A 19,571-nucleotide genomic window follows, 5' to 3' on the forward strand; every position below is an offset into this window, starting at 1 on the left:
GATGTCGCCGCCTCCCTAAAGGTCTGAAAGATTGGCAGGCATTTTTAGAGTTGAAGAAGAAGATCGATGACTTCAGTGAGTCGTGTCCCCTGCTGGAGCTGATGGCTAACAAAGCTATCAAGGAAAGACACTGGGACCGAATAGCAAAACTTACAGGACACACATTTGACTTTGACTCAGACAACTTTGCACTAAGAGACATTATGAAGGCTCCTCTGCTCAAATACAAGGAGGAAATTGAAGTAGGTAGACAAGAAGTTTCATTAATATTTAGTGTCTTCAGTGATACTATTTAATCAAACAGGTTAAGAAGGCTGTATCCATGCGTAACTTATTTGACTAGCTGTATTTGTTCATCAATAGTTTGCATCAGCATTTTCATAAAATAATGTGTTTACTGAAGACAAAAGAATGTATGCCTTTTTCACATTAAAAATAAGGATGTTTATGGTCAGAATACCTGTATTTTTGCAAAGTGCTGAGTAACTGAAGTAAGGGAGGTAACTGTAATGCTTGGTTATTCAGGAAGTGACTGTGGCGAATGTGGCATGTTTAAAATCATTGGAATGTTATGAATAAATGGGACTGTGTATGGGTTGTCATGATTAGGACAGTTAGTTGCTAGGATGTTTTGCTTGTCTGTGAGATGTTTGAGTTAAAGTGATAAGCAATGTTGAAGTACAGACAACCTTCTCGTCTCTTTCAATAAGTATTTCTAAAATCTAGATGATTTTATCTAATCTTCTGATATATATGGAAGACAGCAGAAGGAAAGTGTGCATTCTATTTTACAAGGCATACAATTACTTATGAACTGACACACCAAATTCACACTTCACTATTGAGGCATAGAGGGAAATCATTCACCGAGAAAACAGTTTTGCATTAATGAATAATTTTAGTATTGATTTTCATGCTTTGTAGAATAGAATGTTGCTCCTAACATTTTCTACTAATCTACACGATAACAACTTTAGCAATGGTAGTTTATCAACAGACATTATAAAGGCTCTACTACTCGGACACAATGAAAACAGTGTTAGAAATTGGCACTAGTCCTGTAGTCTTTGCCAAAGTGCCCAATATTAAGGTATCATAAGGTCTAGTAGAAATGTGCCATTATTAAGGGGTTTGCTCTATGTTATCATTATAAGGACTAGTAGACTAAACCAATTAGTTTCTATTGCTGGAAAAGGTTGACAGCAAAGTTTTTGAATATATTAAGAAGTACAGAAGTTTTTCAAGTCTATACAGAATACTTCTTTGACCACTCATGTAAAACTCATGACCTGATGTAAATGTTAAAGTGACAGTATTCAGGTTGGTGTTTTTGAATAGAATTTTGATTGTATACTTTATATAATTGGGAGTGTGTGCTGCAGTCTGATTAGTTGAAAAATGCTAAATGGGATTGGATCCTTGAAATCTGTTTCTTTGTGGCATGTGAGAGTTTTTGTGATCAGTATCACTTTTTTCTGTCAGTCACAAATGAAAACACCCAAGCCATTTGGCTTGGCGAAATGAGTAAGAGTTATCAATATTTTTTGGAAAAACTTCAGTTTAGTTCTTCTTTTATCCTACATTCTGATAACCAGGTGAATTCAGTTGTCACAGAAGCCTGTGACATCATCCATTGTATCATGATGTCAGTGCATTCCGGGGGATGTTATGTCTATCACACACCTGTTAGAGTTCACGTTGGGAGTGCTTCATTTATGTCTGATATATATAATATAATGTGTTTTCAGTTTTGAGGGTGTTACTGAGTGGTTTCATGCCTGGACATTTTAACATTAATAACTTACATCTAAAGTTGCCAGTTCCAACTTGAATTTCCTGGTATTGAACACTTAAATACAAAAAAAAAACATTCTGAAAATACATCATGCTTATAAATATTCTAAGCAGTGTGTATGCAACAGAAAATGAACGCTTTACTGCTTTATGTTCAGCAGTAATCATTAGTATCATATTGTTACAATAAGGCAATAACTGTAGGCAAAACTGTTACGCTTTTGATGCCACATTTCTATACAATGATACTCTGTGAATTAAGACCACATGTTATCTTTGTTATATTCTGGATTCACAAATTAACGGAATAGCAAATCTTTCATAACAAGTTATTCCATTTGAACATGCTTTGAGCTTCTTAACATTAACAATAATCATGCTGACATCAGGCTTTCCCGTTTGATGGCGTTTACGGACCCACTTGCTGGTTTCATTCAAACATTTTACACCTCAGAAATGATTGATATGACTGTGAGTGTTGATTCCAGGATGTGTGCATCTCGGCTGTGAAGGAGAAGGACATTGAAGCAAAACTAAAGGCAGTGATCAGTGACTGGAATGGACGAAATCTCAGTTTTTCCAACTTCAAATCTCGAGGGGAACTCCTACTGAAGGGAGGTGAAACGGGTGAGATCATCTCTTTCCTGGAGGACAGCTTGATGATTCTCAGCTCACTACTTAGCAACAGGTACTTTATCATCAGCGGTGTCATGAACCTTCTGAATCTCTTGGGGCAGTAGGGTAGCCTGGTTGTAAAAAGTGTTCACTCACACACTCACTCACTCTGAATGTCTGGAAAGCTGTAAATGGTTTCAGGATTTGCAAATGACAGCCTTCATACTTCATGCAAGAGGGTACTAAATTGTGTACTCGATGAGTAAAAATCCAATGATGGTAGTCCTCATTGACTTATAGCAAACAAAATCTATAATAACAAAATCTATAATTCTTTATATAACTCTTAAGTTTGCTACAAACTAGAACTGAATAAAACTGACAGAATATGCGAAGATGGTAAACATTTTTTCTTGTTTAAGAACAAACTCTGAGGACCAGTTTAATGTGGTTTACTCTCGTCCTCTGGACTAGTCTTAAGAAACACAAATTTCTAAGCTGATAAAAAAGCTCCTTTTACCAACAGGTAGATGACAACTGGGTAGCATGGTATTTTTTAATCATTTTCTAAATTAGGAATTTCTAGGCCTGAATTCCGAAATAAGGTAAATTTAACTTATCCTGACTCATACTTATTGCTTATCTCTCTCTCTTCTGAATAGGTAATTGAAACGTCCTGTGTTGTTCCCAAAGAACAGAGAAAACAGCTCACCCAAACGCACCCTTATTCTGCGCATGCGCACCGGAACCATGTGACCAAGCCCAGTAACTCATCACGCTCTCTTTTTCACCCCATCTTGGCTGCTGGAATTTTTTTCGGTGCATCGTAATCCAAGCTTTCCATAAAAATTCACCCATTTTAACAAAATCTTTTGCTTGGATTATCTTCTGTGGTATTCTATACATCATATCTAACGATTATTTTATATATTTGGCATTAGAGTTTTTCCGTAATTTGGACTTAAATGCAGCCCCTATCGGAAGATTATAAAAGCATGTAACCGATGTAAGTTACGTGTTTCAGATTCGGACCCTCATCCAACCTGTACCAGCTGCACAGTACAGAACTGCACTACAGAGAATAGATGCAAATTCTGCGCCCCTTTGGGGAAGGAAGAATTTAGTAATTATCTTTTTGCAGTGCAGAGGAAAAAGATGGATCAGAAACGACGTGAGTCATCACGCTCGTTATCATCCACGGAGACGGCTAAAAGTAAGAAGAGGCGAGAATACGCCCTGCCCTTCGTCAGAGGAATTCGATTTGATATTATTCAAATTACTCCCGCTGAATATGATGCAGTCACCCCCCCATCTTACTTCCTCGTCTACCAGTAAGAATTCTAGAGGGTCTAAGAATTAACCTACTGAACGCTTCAGTAAGGCTATCAATCTACAACAACTAGCTAAGAAAAAGAGTGCCGCATCATCTACTTTGAAGCCGTCTTCCCCTAGGAGAAAGCATGTTTTTGCAGAGGTTATTACCTCTACAAAACCATGGAATTCATCCGCAGTCACGAAGGGGGTTTCAAGAAAATCAGCTGTTTCTTCTAGCCAGAAGAAAGCCTGAGCGCAGTCTGCACAATCCCAGAGGTTCGCGCAGCCCGCCGTGTCATCCGATCCGGCTACAAATACAACCGATACAAACCTCAATCAGCCTCAGACCTTCACGCAGATACCGGCCTTCACGCAGCCCAACACAACAATTACACAATCCTCTACCTTACGCAGCCTATTAATCAACAAGAGTATACACAGCCGTCGTGCAGCCTTCAACGTTTACACTGCCAACAACCTTCATGCAGCCTACCTTTTTTTCACAAGGTACTTTGCTAACGCCTGCTATTAACACAGATGTGATAGGAAATATCACACAAGTCGTAATGGCTATGCAACAACAAATGTGTAAACAACCTGGCACGCAGTCTGAATCCTAACACCTCCTATCTTCTGCAAGAGGAGGATGTGTTCGAGCCCCCTCAAAATGAGGACACATCGGGGGAAAATTACCCTTCAATTTATGAGGATCATGAATTAATGGGGTGGATTACAGATAGACTGCCGATATCATCACCATCAAGAAATTCTTTTCCCACTGATACATACTGTATCAAAGGGGAGGATATAGACACACTAACCATCCCACCGATAAAACCAATCTCCAACATTGCAGAGATTCTTAATGTTTCATTTGCGAAAGCCACAAAATCAAAAGGATTTCAAACACCGAGCTTTAATTCTAAGAAATTCCCCATGCACGCCAAGTCGCAATTTCTTCGCTCACCGGAGATTGATGAAGATTACTCACTCATGTCAGACTCCAAAAGTAAAATCTTATCGCATTGAGGATAAGAAAATTGCACAACTTGATACAACTACAAGACATGCATTCTTTGGACAAGCGATGTCACACGCTATGAACAAAGCTATGTTCTATGAGTTAAAAGAGCCTCAGAACGACCGCAAAAGAATGCTACTTTCAGCTCTCGTCAATCAAAAGAAAAATCAAGAAATTATTTCTCATCACATGAGTTCAGTGTCGGCAGGTTTGACACTACTACGGCTACAAGGTCTTATAAATAATTCTAATTGGTATACCTATACCAAAGAATTATTAAGACAACCCTGGGAGGCCCCAACTATATTTAATGGTAACATATGCAAAATCAACAAAGAAGTGTTTTAAGACTCCAAAGATCATATGCTGATCAAGTCAGTTCAGACTATGAATTCTATGTATCGTCAATCCATGCAGAAAACCCAATTCAAATGCCGTATGACGGGCATTCAAAAAGCTAAAGAGATACGCTCGTACAACTACTGAGGCGTGAAATCATCTGCTTTTCACAAGTCACATGACACGTCACGTGATGCCGGTCGCGACCGCGGCCGCAGTTCGAGGGGATCTCGCAATTACCGGCGAATATGGGCTTTTGAACGACAGGGAACTCCCCCCACCAGCCATTCATGTACAGCATTCCCTTGTAGGCCGAAGATTGGCAAGATATTGGATAAATTGGGACATTCTAGGAGACGAATTTGTTTCCAACATTCTAAGAAAGGGCTACGCCCCGACTTTACTCAAGAAACCCCTGTTATCTCGCAAGCCATCGGAAATACCTTATCGGAAAGAATTTTTGCTGAAGTTAACCGAAGCAATCAATTCACGTCTCAACAAGGGCGCAGTCGAGATAATTCAACCAGAATTACTAACGCTTACTGAAAAAGAATTCAAACGAAAAGTTTCGTTTGATTTACAACATGAGAAAATTCAACAAGAAATACCTCCTGAAACCGGAGGATTTCAGAATGATACAACGAATGATAAGACAGCACGACTATCTCGGAAGCATGGATCTACAGGATGCTTACCTACTCATTCCCATAAAACGGACTTTCAGGAAATATTTACGTTTCCTCTTCATTACCAGTGGGCGGTCCTGCCCTTTGGAATTTCCACGGCCTCGTGGCTAATTACAGGAGTGACCTGACCAATTGTGACATTTCTTCACAACAAGGGAATTTGTTGTGCTTTTTACCTAGACGATGGGATACAAGCCCATCAATCAACAGAGCCCTGAAATTATTGACACATCTGAGTTGCAACTACCACAAACATTGAGGAAACACCTATTATGGTGGACAGTGAAATCGAACGTTTGCGCAGGAACTTGTTTAAACAAGCTGGATTACAACAACCACCTATTCAGGGACGCCTCACCTCAAGGCTGGGGAGCTCACTTCAACAGAGAAGTATCAGCATGCCTATGGTTAGAAGCAGAAAAGCTCTACCGCATCAATTATCTGGAATGTGAGGCAGTAATCCGTGCATTACTTCACTGGGCCCCACAGTTAAGAAACCAACGTCTGATGATCAGAACAGACAATTCAACTGTGGCATACAATATAAACCTTGACCCTCCTGAAGTTGACATTTCAACTTTACGAGCTAGTAGACAATATGAACTTAACAATAAAGACAAGTCATATACCAGCAGTGGCAAATGTCTTAGCAGATGCCGTCACCAGACCAGCCAAACCATCACCGACAGAATGGAAGCTACACCCAGAAGCATTCCAACTGGCAATAAAAGAAAAAGGTTGCCCATTAGATAGACCTATTCGCAACCAGATTCAACAATCAGTTAACAACATTTGTATCACCAGTGCCAGACCCACTAGCTTGGTCAGTCGATGCTCTATCAATATCATGGGAGGAACTAAACGTGTATGCGTTTCCTGCACCAGCCATGATACCACAGATATTACAAAAGATCCTACACACGAGCAGCCTACAACTGCTTTTGGTACCTCTTTACTGGCCGGCGAGAACGTGGTTTCCAGATCTCGTCGAACTAGCAGGAAATCCAATATTAAAACTTCCAAATTGGCCAAATCTACTGCTACATCCTCACTCCAATCAGGTCCATTCAAGACCAGATCTATACGAACTTCATGTATGGAGCATATCAAGAGCAGTCTCGTTAAAAGAGGATATTCCATGAGAGCAGCTAAGGCACAGTCTCCTTAGCACTTCGTAGATCAACGAGGAATCTCTATGACGATAAATGGAAAAGTTTTGACCAGTTTGCAACGTCCAAGGGTTTTTCTGCAGCCAAAGCTACTATTCCACAAGTAGCAGATTACCTATGTCACTTACAATGTACAAGGAATCTTAAAGGTTCGACACTGGGCACTTATTTGGCCGCTATCAGTTCTGTACTGACAATAGCTAACGGGATAAAACTTACTAAAGTTCCCGAGCTGATAGCCCTACTCAGATCCTTCAGACTTGAGGACCAACAGAAAAGATTTAGAGCCCCAGCATGGGACCTAAATATAGTCCTGCAACACCTAACCAGAGATGCATACGAACCGCTCCAACAGGCCGACTTTGAACACCTGACGCAGAAAACCCTATTTCTTCTGGCATTAGCTACAGCAGCCAGAATGTCTGAAATCCACGCGATAAACTTCAATCACATCACATTTGACAGTGGTAACAACTCATCAGCGCACCTTGGCTTAAGATGGGACTTTATAGTAAAGAACCAGTTTCCAGGCCAACCAGACAGACAATTCCATGTTCCGGCTCTTTCCTCCATCCTTGGTGAAGAGGATACAGAGGATTTATTACTATGCCCAGTCAGAGCCTTAAGATTATACCTACAAAAGTCTAAACCTAGTAGACAAGGTTTTAAGAGACTATTTATTCCTTTATTAAGGAATACACACACAGAGGTATCCAGAACAACTATCTCATTTTAGATGAGAGCTGTTATTCTCAGAGCATACAGAGCAGTGGGATTGGACCACCCTTCAGCCTCAAACCCTCACGAAGTAAGAGCCTTAGCCTCAACTTTGACACTTCACGGCAACTGCTCCATAACAACTATTATGGAAGGCTGTTTCTGGAAATCAGATACAGTTTTCGCCAATCACTACCTCAGAGACCTTGCTACAGAAGACTTAGCTGGTATTCACCAATTCGGACCTTTAGTTGTGGCACAACTACTCACGAATCCTACCAGACGACATTAGAAGATCACACTCACCCAATATCATGTAGACTTGTTGACGTCAGGTTACTGTTCCATAACCAACGACTGAGAGTCCATGCCCCCTGTTTTACTATGTAATTCAGCACATGAGTGAGAAATGATTGTGTTAAGATTATTGCTCTTCTCTTAACACTTGAATCATTTAAGGTGAACAAGATTTTAATCTTAGAAACCTTATAAATCCACAAATCTATATGATTTACTTCCATTTTGCTGCTCACAAAAAAGGAAGGTGGTCCCCAGATAAAGAATTTACACAGAAGATTAACAACGTTCCTATGGGGTTTATAGAACAGATCGACGTTAATCACACATACAGGTGGAACCCACCACCTACTCTGAGATTCAAGCAATAAGTATGAGTCAGGATAAGATAAAATATGTATTTTATAGAGTAAAAATATCATTTATACATATCCTGACTCATACAAATGAGTACCCTCCCGGCCTTCCCCTCTTTCCACTGATGTGTTCTGACCATTAAGTAGGAAATAAGAGAGAGTGATGAGTTAATGGGCTTGGTCACATGGTTCCGGTGCGCTTGCGCAGAGTGAGGGTGCATTTGGGTGAGCTGTTTTCTCTGTTCTTTGGGAACAGCACAGGACGTTTCCACTACCTATTTGGAAGAGAGAGAGATAAGCAATAAGTATGAGTCAGGATAAGTATAAATGATATTTTTACTCTAAAAAATACATTTTGTTGTACATACAGACACTTGGGATAGGTACGAACAGTTATGACATTATGCATGAAAGTATGGATTAAAGAAATGATACTAGAGATATTGCACTAAATAATGTCACCATAATGGAACCTGTGTAGTGAGTGTATCATTTCACATTTTGAACATGCTGTGCATTAGACATTATAGAAAGGTTTACAACATACCTGTGGTATGGCTATTGTAGTAGAGAGTGAGTGTTGTTTCATATCATGGCCAGCAATATTCTCGCTATTAACAGGTTGTAATTGAGTCTGGCTTGACAAACCAGTGGTTGACGTTGTGAACAATGTCCCACACTGGACTAAAGCCACTGAACCTAACCACTTAATTCAGTTTAGTCATCTCTTACAAAAATAAATTGCTGGGGGCCAATTCTAACCTGGTACGCCATAGGGTTTGAAAAGAGTTTATGTAAACATTCTGAGTCTTTAAGAAGTTTGTTTTCAATCGAAAACTTGAGTACAGTTTCAGAATTGTTGGACAATAAAAGGAAATTATGCATTTGACAGGTACAATGCACCCTTCAAGAAAACCATCCAGAAATGGGTTGGTAACCTTTCTAATACAACAGACATTCTGGAGAACTGGATGACTGTACAGAATCTCTGGGTGTACCTGGAAGCTGTTTTTGTTGGGGGAGATATTGCCAAACAACTGCCTCAGGTAAAGAAATTATAGAAACAAGATTTTAAGGGGATAAAACAAGGATAGGCTGTCTTGGCGTCAGTGAACTGTATCTGATTAGGGTATCAATGTTAAACTGCTGCACATTATCTGTGTTCTAGCCCTTTAAAACCCGGCATAACTCAGTCACATACACTTGCGTGGCCATCGCTATATAAGTGAAATAATCTTGAATGCAGTGTAAAACCACATTTCAACTCACTCCAAAAGTGTCATGAAAATCTGCTTACTGAATTCTGATAAAAAAAATTAACAATAAAACAGCTATAAATACTATTCAACATTTGATAAGGATATTATAAGTGTGGGACCTCAATGTGTGTGATTGGCTACTTGGAGACGGTGTCATTCAAATAGTATCCCATATTGCCATGCCTATGGAGCATGTTCAGCTTCATTTAAAGTTACTGAAAGTAAGTACACAACTCAAGTACACCAGCTGCTGATCTCTTGTTATGTAGCGGGACAGTTGGGTAGCCTAGTGGCTAAGGCGTTCACTCGTCAAAGACCAAAGACCCGGGTTCGATTCCCGACATGGGTGCAAAATGTGAAGCCTATTTCTGGTGTCCCCCACCTTGATATTGCTGGAATATTGCTAAAAAGGGAGTAAGACTATACTCACTCACTCACTAGTTATGTAACAGTATGAAATAGCCCAGTACCCATCTCAAATGTTAAGTAGTATGTTGGTTATATGTCTCATCCATTTATTCATACGAAAATGACATGCATGGAACCAGATTATGAAGATTAACATACCTTGGAATGACATGTGAAATCAGTATCAAGCTATGCTGTAGACTCATTGTTCATTTATGAGAACAACTCTCTGGACATGTGAATGAGATGTGTGAAAAGTTAATCCAATTCAGAGAGAATCAATGACATGATACAATAGGTCTTAAGAAGTGAAGGAAGTCTGGATAAGAAAGATTATGATTAATGAATTTAGTAAATTAGGTAGGATAAGGGCCCATTTTGTCCCACAGAATCTGCATAATTTAGGAATTGAGCAAAGTTTTAGAAATTGTCATAAAAGTTGTTTTCATATTAATGTAAGTTTGAAGTGGACATTGTTCTTCTAACAATGGCATGTTTGGTACTATTGACAACTCTAAATGCATGGATGAAGATGAAATTTTTGCAAAAGGATTATTTTAGAGATTTTCATAAAGCATTTGTTTAATATATGAACAAGTACTTGACCAAAGTTAATTTTCATAGATGAACATAGACACATTACAGATATATATGGTAAAACATTCATCTTGGGTCATGGACTTGCCCGTATTTACATTTCCACTGGAAGTTTTGACAATCTGTTCTGTTCACTCATCTTAGCCATATTTATGTATTTGACCTTGACATAAATCTAAAACTTGCATGTGTACAACAGTAGAAGGCTAGTTGTCAATAATTTGAATACCGGTATGTGTGATCATTTTCATACCAATAGCTCAGAGGTTTCCCAAACTTTCAAATTAGACATTTCCAGTGGGCAAGAAAGGGCCCGATATCCTCCTCTTCCTCTGATGAGGTATGGACGGTGATTCAGATTAATCAGATTCTAATGTATTTTGATCAGTTATGAATGTTGGAAGGCAACCTTTGCTATGTTGGCGCGTGGTGTCCAGATATTGATTTTAACCCTTTTGTTATCTTCAGTAAATATCATTTTGAAAACGTCCAAAACTTTGCACAGTGTACTTAAGGTTAAGTACAGCATGTCCTAGGTCTATTTGTGTTGAATAGAAGGACAGTTTGAAGACTACACAGGGATTTATTCAGGATTCAGAGCCTAGTGCCCTCGATAGGCAATATTGGAAAAATTATTGTGCTCAAATTAATCAGTAATATACAGGGCACCTGTTCAAAGCCATAACATTTGTTAACTTTTGTCAACTTTTGACTTTCTTCTATATCATAACCAAATTTTTTAAAAATCTTTAACCCTGATAATAGCATCAAGATCTGAGTTTGAATTTAAGAGTTGAGGAAAATGAGCATATTGTTCAGTAATGTTTTGTTTATGCTTTTCAAGCTAGAAGACTCTATACCCTCTGTTGTAGGAAGCCAAGCGGTTTCAGAATATAGACAAGTCGTGGGGCAAGATCATGCAGCGCGCTCATGAGGGCACCAATGTCGTTCAGTGTTGTGTTGGTGATGAAACCATGGGACAACTTCTACCCCATCTGCTGGAACAGCTGGAGCTGTGTCAGAAATCTCTCACAGGGTAACCCTGTCTGGCTCATATATTGTAGAAACCTAGTGTTTGCACGAACAGCTGATCATGACATGTCATCAGTGGAGTTTGAGCTCTGTTTATTTACAGTAGATGCAAGGTTTGAAATTTCTTGCAGACTTGGATATTCATGTGTTTCTTTGAGACAAGTACAGAGGTCTAGTGTAAACTTTATTGTCCCCCGCCACGCGAAAGCGCGAAGCGGGGGATATAGTATTCACGACCGTCCGTACGTACGTCTGTACGTCCGTACGTCCCACCTGTTTGTTGCCGCGATATCTCAAGAGCTAAACACTGGATTGTCTTCATATTTGGAACTATGGTGTATATACAGACTCCGCAGACACCAGTCGGTTTTGGTGACCTTGACCCCATTTTCAAGGTCACAGCAGGCATATCTGCTTTTGGAGTTGGAAAACGGTGTTGCCGCGATATCTCAAGAACTAATCTCTGGATTGTCTTCATATTTGGAACTATGGTGTATATACAGACTCCGCAGACACTAGTCGGTTTTGGTGACCTTGACCCCATTTTCAAGGTCACAGCAGGCAAATCTGCTTTTGGATTTGGAAAACGGTGTTGCCGCGATATATCTCAAGAACTAATCTCTGGATTGTCTTCATATTTGGTACTAGGGTGTATATACAGACTCCGCAGACACCAGTCGGTTTTGGTGACCTTGACCCCATTTTCAAGGTCACAGCAGGCATATCTGCTTTTGGGGTTGGAAAACGGTGTTGTCGCGATATCTCAAGAACTAATCTCTGGATTGTCTTAATGTTTGGAACTATGGTGTATATACAGACACCGCAGACACCAGTCGGTTTTGGTGACCTTGACCCCATTTTCAAGCTCACAGCAGGCAAATCTGCTTTTGGGGTTGGAAAACGGTGTTGTCGCGATATCTCAAGAACTAATCGCTGGATTGTCTTCATATTTGGTACTATGGTGTATATACAGGCGGGGGACATTTCGTCACTTCTGTGACAAATACTTGTTTAAATGGTCATCAGAGGTTGTAGATACTCCTGCTTGAACAAGCCCAAATGTTTACCCATGTTTACGTTTCCTGTTAGCTTTAACCAGTTTCTGTATGGAGAAATCTATTTTAAGCTATAAAAATACCCCTTTTGATGATACTTTGTATATTATACTACTCTAAACAAGACACAGGGGATTTTTTTCATATACTTATAAATGCAAACATAGGATTTACATGACAATTAGGAAGAAAGCGCTTTTACACATGTTGAAATCACAAAGGGAAGAGGCGGTGTACAACAAATGACACATAAAGAGAGGTCTATGTCAAAGAATGTCAGTAATGGTTATGACCACCATCAAATAAGCATGAATGATTGTCTGACAATGTGTTCCCATAGACTGAATCAGATTCATGATTACAGGTCTTGGAGGGCTGAGGAATGTTCACCCCATAAATGTTTAATTGGGTTAAAATCAGTTGATCTTGATGGCCAAGAAAGAACGTGGATGCTGTTCTGGGCCAATTAACCTGTGGTTAATCTTGCTGTATGGGGTCGAGCATTGTCATGCTGTAAATGACAGTACATGAATGGAATGACATGAGGTCGATCATGATTTCAACACAGTAATGTTGCGCCATGAGATTGCCTTAGATCTAGATGAAATCCGTTCTCCCACTGTATGAAATGCCTGTCCATACCATAACACTCCCTCCACCAAGTCTGTCCAGTCCCTGCAGGTGGTTCAGAAAATGATGGTTCTCCATCTCTGTAATGGCCAGTTGAGATGGTTTACACATCACTGTCTTAGGAGATGGCAATGCTGTTGTGTAAAGATGAGTCCACACGCTTGTCTCCTTGGACATATACCAGTATCAGATAGACGGTTCCTGACAGTTTGATCACAGATTCTCAGGAATCCAGGCACTCTAAATAGGGCAGAGGTTGCTGTAGCAAACCTGTTCCGTCAACATTGTAGACGGATGAACCTGTCCTGTGCATCCTGTGTTGTTCCATGTTGTTGGAATTGGTGCCAGAGTCTCCCTATTGTGCTCTAGGACACTTTTAAGTGCCAAGCAAAAGTGGATTGCGACTCGCCAGCTTCTAAATGCCCAACTTATGGTTATGATGCACATGCCCCAAAAAAACACATGAAATTCTTTCCCCATTGTCCCACACGCATTGGATTCAAACTCGGAAATGATTCATGGTAACGTTAAGCAAGGACGTAATAATTGTACATATACTCAGGATTCCTCTGAGATAAATCAGATAAGGAGTCTTCTTGAGTAGTATTTATAAATGAAGCCATTAATGCATGTTCATTCACATAATTAATTGGGACCAACATGTAAAATGAACATATGAACCCTCTTCAAACAAGGATGGGTTCAGATTTTGTCAACTACAACTGCTTATTATCTAACTTCTTTGACTGGCAGTGATTTTAGAAGTTGGTGTGATGAACAAGGATTGGTTCTTATGGATAAACAAATTCTTTATTACAGTTAAGGTGATGTTTGGGTGTCAATTTTAACGCATTTAACATTTGCTAAATGAAGATGTTTTTAGTTACATCCAAACATTGCCTTCATTTTGATAAACAAGTTATATAACCCAAAGAACTTGTCATTGTGTTTATTGACTAGAAATTAATTAGTACCGTATTCTACGTAATAAGCGCCCACGGCGATATTTGCTAATATATTGGCTAATGAACAATCCCATTTAGCACCCCTTCCGATTGATCAATGTACACAAGACTTATTTATTCGTGTATAATACGCACTCGTGTGTTATATGCACCTTTAATTATGGGCAATTAAATTCTGGAAAAATATATCTGTCGTATATAAGCATTTCAGGCTGTCAGCATAAACCACGAAATTGATCTTTCAACCAAAATAGTATTCTAATAATAGCCCCCTATTCTGAGAGCGCCCTGGGCGCTTATTACGTCGAATACGGTATTAAAAATTACATTCACTGAGTTAGAAGATAGATAAAAAATAATGTTCTTCTTTGCACATTTGAATTCCAAAGGACACTTTAACATCTTTGTGATTGTCCTGCAATGTCTTTTGTGAAAGGGGTCAGCTGATGAATCACTGGTTTGTCAGGTCCAGACTGATTGTTTACAGGCTGCCATCATATGGCTGGAATATTGCTAAGTGTGACATCAGATAACAAGTAAACAAACAAACGAAAGGAAATTTTAGCTTTAACACCTATGATGTTTTTTAACAGGTACCTGGAGAAAAAGAGGTTGGTGTTTCCCAGGTTTTTCTTCATCTCAGATCCTTCATTGCTGGAAATTCTTGGACAAGCAAGCGATTCTCACACAATTCAGGTACATAGATTTTTTCTCCTCTATTGAAAGTATATAGTGTTTTAAAGTATATTTAATTACTCATTAAAACTTACCTTTTGCCAACATAACATGCAGATGTTAGGTTGCATTATTCAATAAAAGGTTGCAGTGGTGCATGTAATATATAGTTAAATCAAGCCCTGTTATGGGTTGATCTTAACTGTCAGAAAGGGGTTTCACTGGACCTGGACCAGTAGGTAAAGACTCAGAATGTGCTATTGCATATTTTCATTTGCCTTGTGCCGTTTGAGATGTTTATGTTTTTACATCGTAAGCTGCCTTTGCCTAAAACAGGCAAAAATCTAGCAATGTTTCATTTTTGTGGGATTAGGTGGATTTTTAGTTGGCTTTTGGTGACTATATTTCATCTGTCAAGAGTTGGAACTGAGTTTGGAATAATGAAAACCCAAGCGAGGTCACTCAACTCTATGTGTTGCCTTCGGAATATCACCATAGGCCAACAGAACATCTTGACATTTTATGACAATCTTGACAATCATCAGAACTTAAAAATCTTTGACATCAATAACTTAAAAATATATACTGACACATAACACATAATTCATTCATTCTTGCAGATTTAGAAATATTGGGGAAATTAAGATCCTTGTTTCATACTTGTTTGTAATTTTATCTTCAGTAGATCAGATAAAAATATTTGAACAGCAATGCCGCAGCAAGTGTTACTTAAGATTCTGTCTTTTCTTACAGTTTATATTTAAACTGTTGACTATATATCAAGGTGAGCCACAGTGCATTTTCTACCAAAAATAGAGCACTCCCTGGTATTAATCAATGAAACCGTGAAGCAATTGGTAAACATGTTGCCATGGTTGAGTCTCCTTCATGAGCTGACTCTAGTCAAGTAACAGAGAGTCACTGACATAATGATTTTGCAATGGTCTGTACCAGTGTGAAAACATACTGTAATATGACATATATATTACTATGAAAAGGTCCTGTGGGGCTCCAGGGCAGAATAGATATTCAGTACCCATGCTTCTTCACTTGTTTGCCAAGCCCAGACTTCATTGTGACTACAGGATGTTTTGATACAGTCCAGAGGACTAATGTGAACCTTTTTTCACTAGTCCTTAGTCAGAATTTGCAGCCAGTCCTTATTGAACAAGACAAATGTTTACTATGTTTTCATTTCTGTCTGGTTTATTCAGTTCTAATTTGTAGCAAAATAATACCATTGAGAACTGGTTCAGAATTATAGCCCTCACACGGTGGTAGTCAATGAAACTATCATCATGGGATGTTTATTTGTCCTCAGAACTATTTAATAGTCGTGGGCTCGCAGACTAGTGTAATTTCGAAGGCTACAGCTTGAATGTTACTGACTGCAGCATGAAAAAAAACACCTGTAAAGCGGAAAGCAGCCTTTTGCCAAGATCTTGTTTTTGATGGAAATTTAGGTATAACTGTCTAATTGCTACCATTTTGATAATAAAGATGGCGGTTTCAGACCAGCAGATATGTTGTAAATATCTTTTTGTTTTGGTTCCAGTCTCACCTGCTGGGGGTGTTTGAGAATGTCAATGAAGTTTCGTTCCATGAGAAGGACTATGACAGAATCATGGCTGTTGTTTCCAAAGAGGGTGAAAAAATCATGGTATGTGAATGAATAAGTAGGTGAGGTGCTAATAAAGTCACTTGGCACTATTGACATTACCTGTATGTTTACCAGTAATATTTCAGATTCAATGACCTCTATTAATATCAAAAGCTCTTTGTCTTCTTGCATTGTCTAGTGAAATCTTAGCAGATGTTACCGGTGTTAAGTTAAATACTGTATTCGACGTAATTAGCGCCCCGCTCTAATAAGTGCCAATGGTGATATTTGCTAATATATTGGCTAGTAAACAATCCTAATTAGCACCCCTTCCGATTGATTAATGTACACAAGACTTATTTAATCGCGTAAAATAAGCACTCGTGTGTTATATGCACCCCTAATTATGGGCAATTAAATTCTGGAAAATATATGCCTGTCGTATATAAACATTTCAGGCTGTCAGCTGTGAGCCTAAACCACAAATTTTTTTCACCAAAATAATATCCCATATTTCTAATTTTGAGAGTGCCCTGGGCGCTTATTACGTTGAATATGGTAACAATAGCACTCTATGATTGTGCTGTCTGTGCTAACCACTTTTTGGTCTATTACTGCAAACTTGTATTTTGGCATCACTTTTAGTGTATTTAGTCTAAGTAATTGGGACTGGTATCAACTACTTTTACTAGACCTGAAGAAATTTTACTTGACTTTAGCTTCAGCCTATTGGGAAAGGTCTTCAATACTAATACAAGATTGGCATGCCATTTAATCTGGTTACAAAGTATAGAAAAAACTTAATTTTGAGTGTCTTTGTACCCAAGTACCATGTTGTTCTTGGTGTGTTTGATACACCTACAGTTATAAAAAACTCAAAGGGACCACTAATTTTAGTTCATTATAAACATAGTTCGTTATAAACATATACACAGCATATATACAGCAAACAGCAAAAAGCAGTTTGTTATGTAGCAGGACTGCGTCAGATGCACACAGACCACAGACGCTGCTGTGTTCTTCAATGGCCAATATTTATTCCCAGATAGTATGAACATAAAAGAAAACACCAAGAAACAATCAGGTCTACAATATAACACATATGTAACAATATACACGTATTAGAAACACAGATATACACATACAATTCATAAGCATACCAATAAGATGAGATACAGTATGTAACATTGTTGTAAATGCATAGGTAGAATCTATTTATATCATAGTACATTTCAAAAATATTTTTGTCTTGATATATAATTCAAATGTATACACTAGATAGTCTATATACACAGTTAATAAATTACATATGAACGATATGCAAACGTGTAAACCTACCAGGTGTGTGGGCTTTGGTTGATATCACACCAGGGGATGATGCAGTGCTAAGTTTCTACACAGTGGTGCAAAACTCGTCTGCAGAGAAAAAAACACTACATATATATACAGTACATGCAGACATGCCAATAAGAACAAATATACAACTAATATCTTCTAGCAATTATACATACATGTAGCTGAACATGATAGAGCAATACTATAAAATGCCTCATTCATTCATGCTTAGCCTTACCTCCTATATTACAAACAAGCTCTAATATTATTTCTAAAGTTACTTATATTCCTTTTTAGTTTATTGCTCATACAGGTATTAATGAATTTAGGATACTTATTTGGTGTTTTCGTTTCTAAACACAAATATTTTCAAATACAAACAATATCTACAATATTGCAAATACAATTAATTAATAAAGTGCTCAATCCAGTAATAAGATATAAACCTTAGAATTTGATCTAAAGTTCCCCAAAGTTATCCTTGTGAACAACAGGTGAGAAAATAGTGAATATATATATCTTTATCATTTGAAAAGTATATGTGGAATGACCACGGTCCTTCTGACCCATGAAGATCAGGGGTAGAATAGGTCATCAGCAACCCATGCTTGCTGTAAAAGGCGACTAGGCTTGTTGTAAGAGGCCAGTAATGGGATCGGGTGGTCAGGCTCGCTGACTTGATGGAAGCATGTCATCGATCCTAATTGCATGGATCGATGCTCATGATATCAATCACTGGATTGTCTGGTCCAGACTCGATTATTTACAGACCGCCGTCATATAGCTGGAATATTGCTGTGTGCGTCATATAACAACAAACCAACCAACCAACCTTCTAAGGTGTACAGTATACAGCATGGCTCACCACCCAAGCTGGCCGTATAGACAAAAGTGATCGAGTTGGGAAAGGGCACAGGATGTGACATTCACTAACAAACCATGCACTAAGCATGCTAAGAAAAAGGGCTGTGATTGATAGTGTGGTGTAGGCTGAGCAATAAAATTAGATGACTAAAACTGTGTTTAATTATGTACATCAATTATACTTAAAGGTACAATACAAGAAATATTCGCAATATGTAACTGCCACAGTTATATCTGCTAGTTCGTTACAAGTGTGTTTGTTATAAACATAGTTTACTGTACATGCCAGATGCCACATGCTTGTCGCGCGTAACGGGTTCGGATGGTCAGTAGGGCTGTTACGATTCACTCGTGTTTTCGGTGAATCGAACCGTATCCATTCATGAATTGAATTCCTTATTCATGGCCACTAGAATCGAATATTTATGAATATGCAAGCATGTGCATTTACATAAATATAGTCATAAGAACATATTATATGCATATATTTCTTCAAAAGACAACACTCTTATACTATTTAGTTTGACAGTATTGTGGTCACTGGTTATTGTTGCATTTGAGCAGATACTAGTACCTGGATAAGTGCAGTATATATATGTACAATATATTAATAATTAACAAACCATGTCAAATAATTTATGTTGTTATTGCTTCACTGAATATAACAAATAATAAATCAGCTGCTGACTTGTTATTGTATTCGTGAATTAATAATCGTATTCGTTACCCTATATTGTGATACAGATCATATTCGCCTCATAGTGTATTCGTTGCAGCCCTAGTGGTCAGGCATCCTAACTTGGTTGAATGTTATCATATCCCAAATGCATATAACGATGCTCA

The 19,571-nt window shown here is 38.5% G+C and overlaps 1 protein-coding gene and 1 pseudogene across 1 annotated transcript in view; both read left to right on the forward strand.

Annotated features, from left to right (window-relative positions):
* The window catches only part of LOC139458296 (dynein axonemal heavy chain 8-like), a 171,748-nt gene that overhangs the window by 59,399 nt on the left and 92,778 nt on the right, over positions 1 to 19,571 (forward strand). Inside the window, exons 30-35 of the mRNA XM_071239682.1 lie at positions 2 to 242; positions 2,283 to 2,482; positions 9,201 to 9,354; positions 11,445 to 11,608; positions 14,848 to 14,950; positions 16,485 to 16,589. Of these exons, the coding sequence (XP_071095783.1) occupies positions 2 to 242; positions 2,283 to 2,482; positions 9,201 to 9,354; positions 11,445 to 11,608; positions 14,848 to 14,950; positions 16,485 to 16,589 (967 nt within the window). The remainder of the gene's footprint in view (position 1; positions 243 to 2,282; positions 2,483 to 9,200; positions 9,355 to 11,444; positions 11,609 to 14,847; positions 14,951 to 16,484; positions 16,590 to 19,571) is intronic.
* LOC139457963 (uncharacterized) lies at positions 6,617 to 7,674 on the forward strand (annotated as a pseudogene).

This window comes from Haliotis cracherodii, unplaced genomic scaffold, assembly GCF_022045235.1.
Source record: "Haliotis cracherodii isolate W230 unplaced genomic scaffold, xgHalCrac1.p SCAF_12, whole genome shotgun sequence".
Classification (NCBI taxonomy): Eukaryota; Metazoa; Mollusca; class Gastropoda; order Lepetellida; family Haliotidae; genus Haliotis; species Haliotis cracherodii.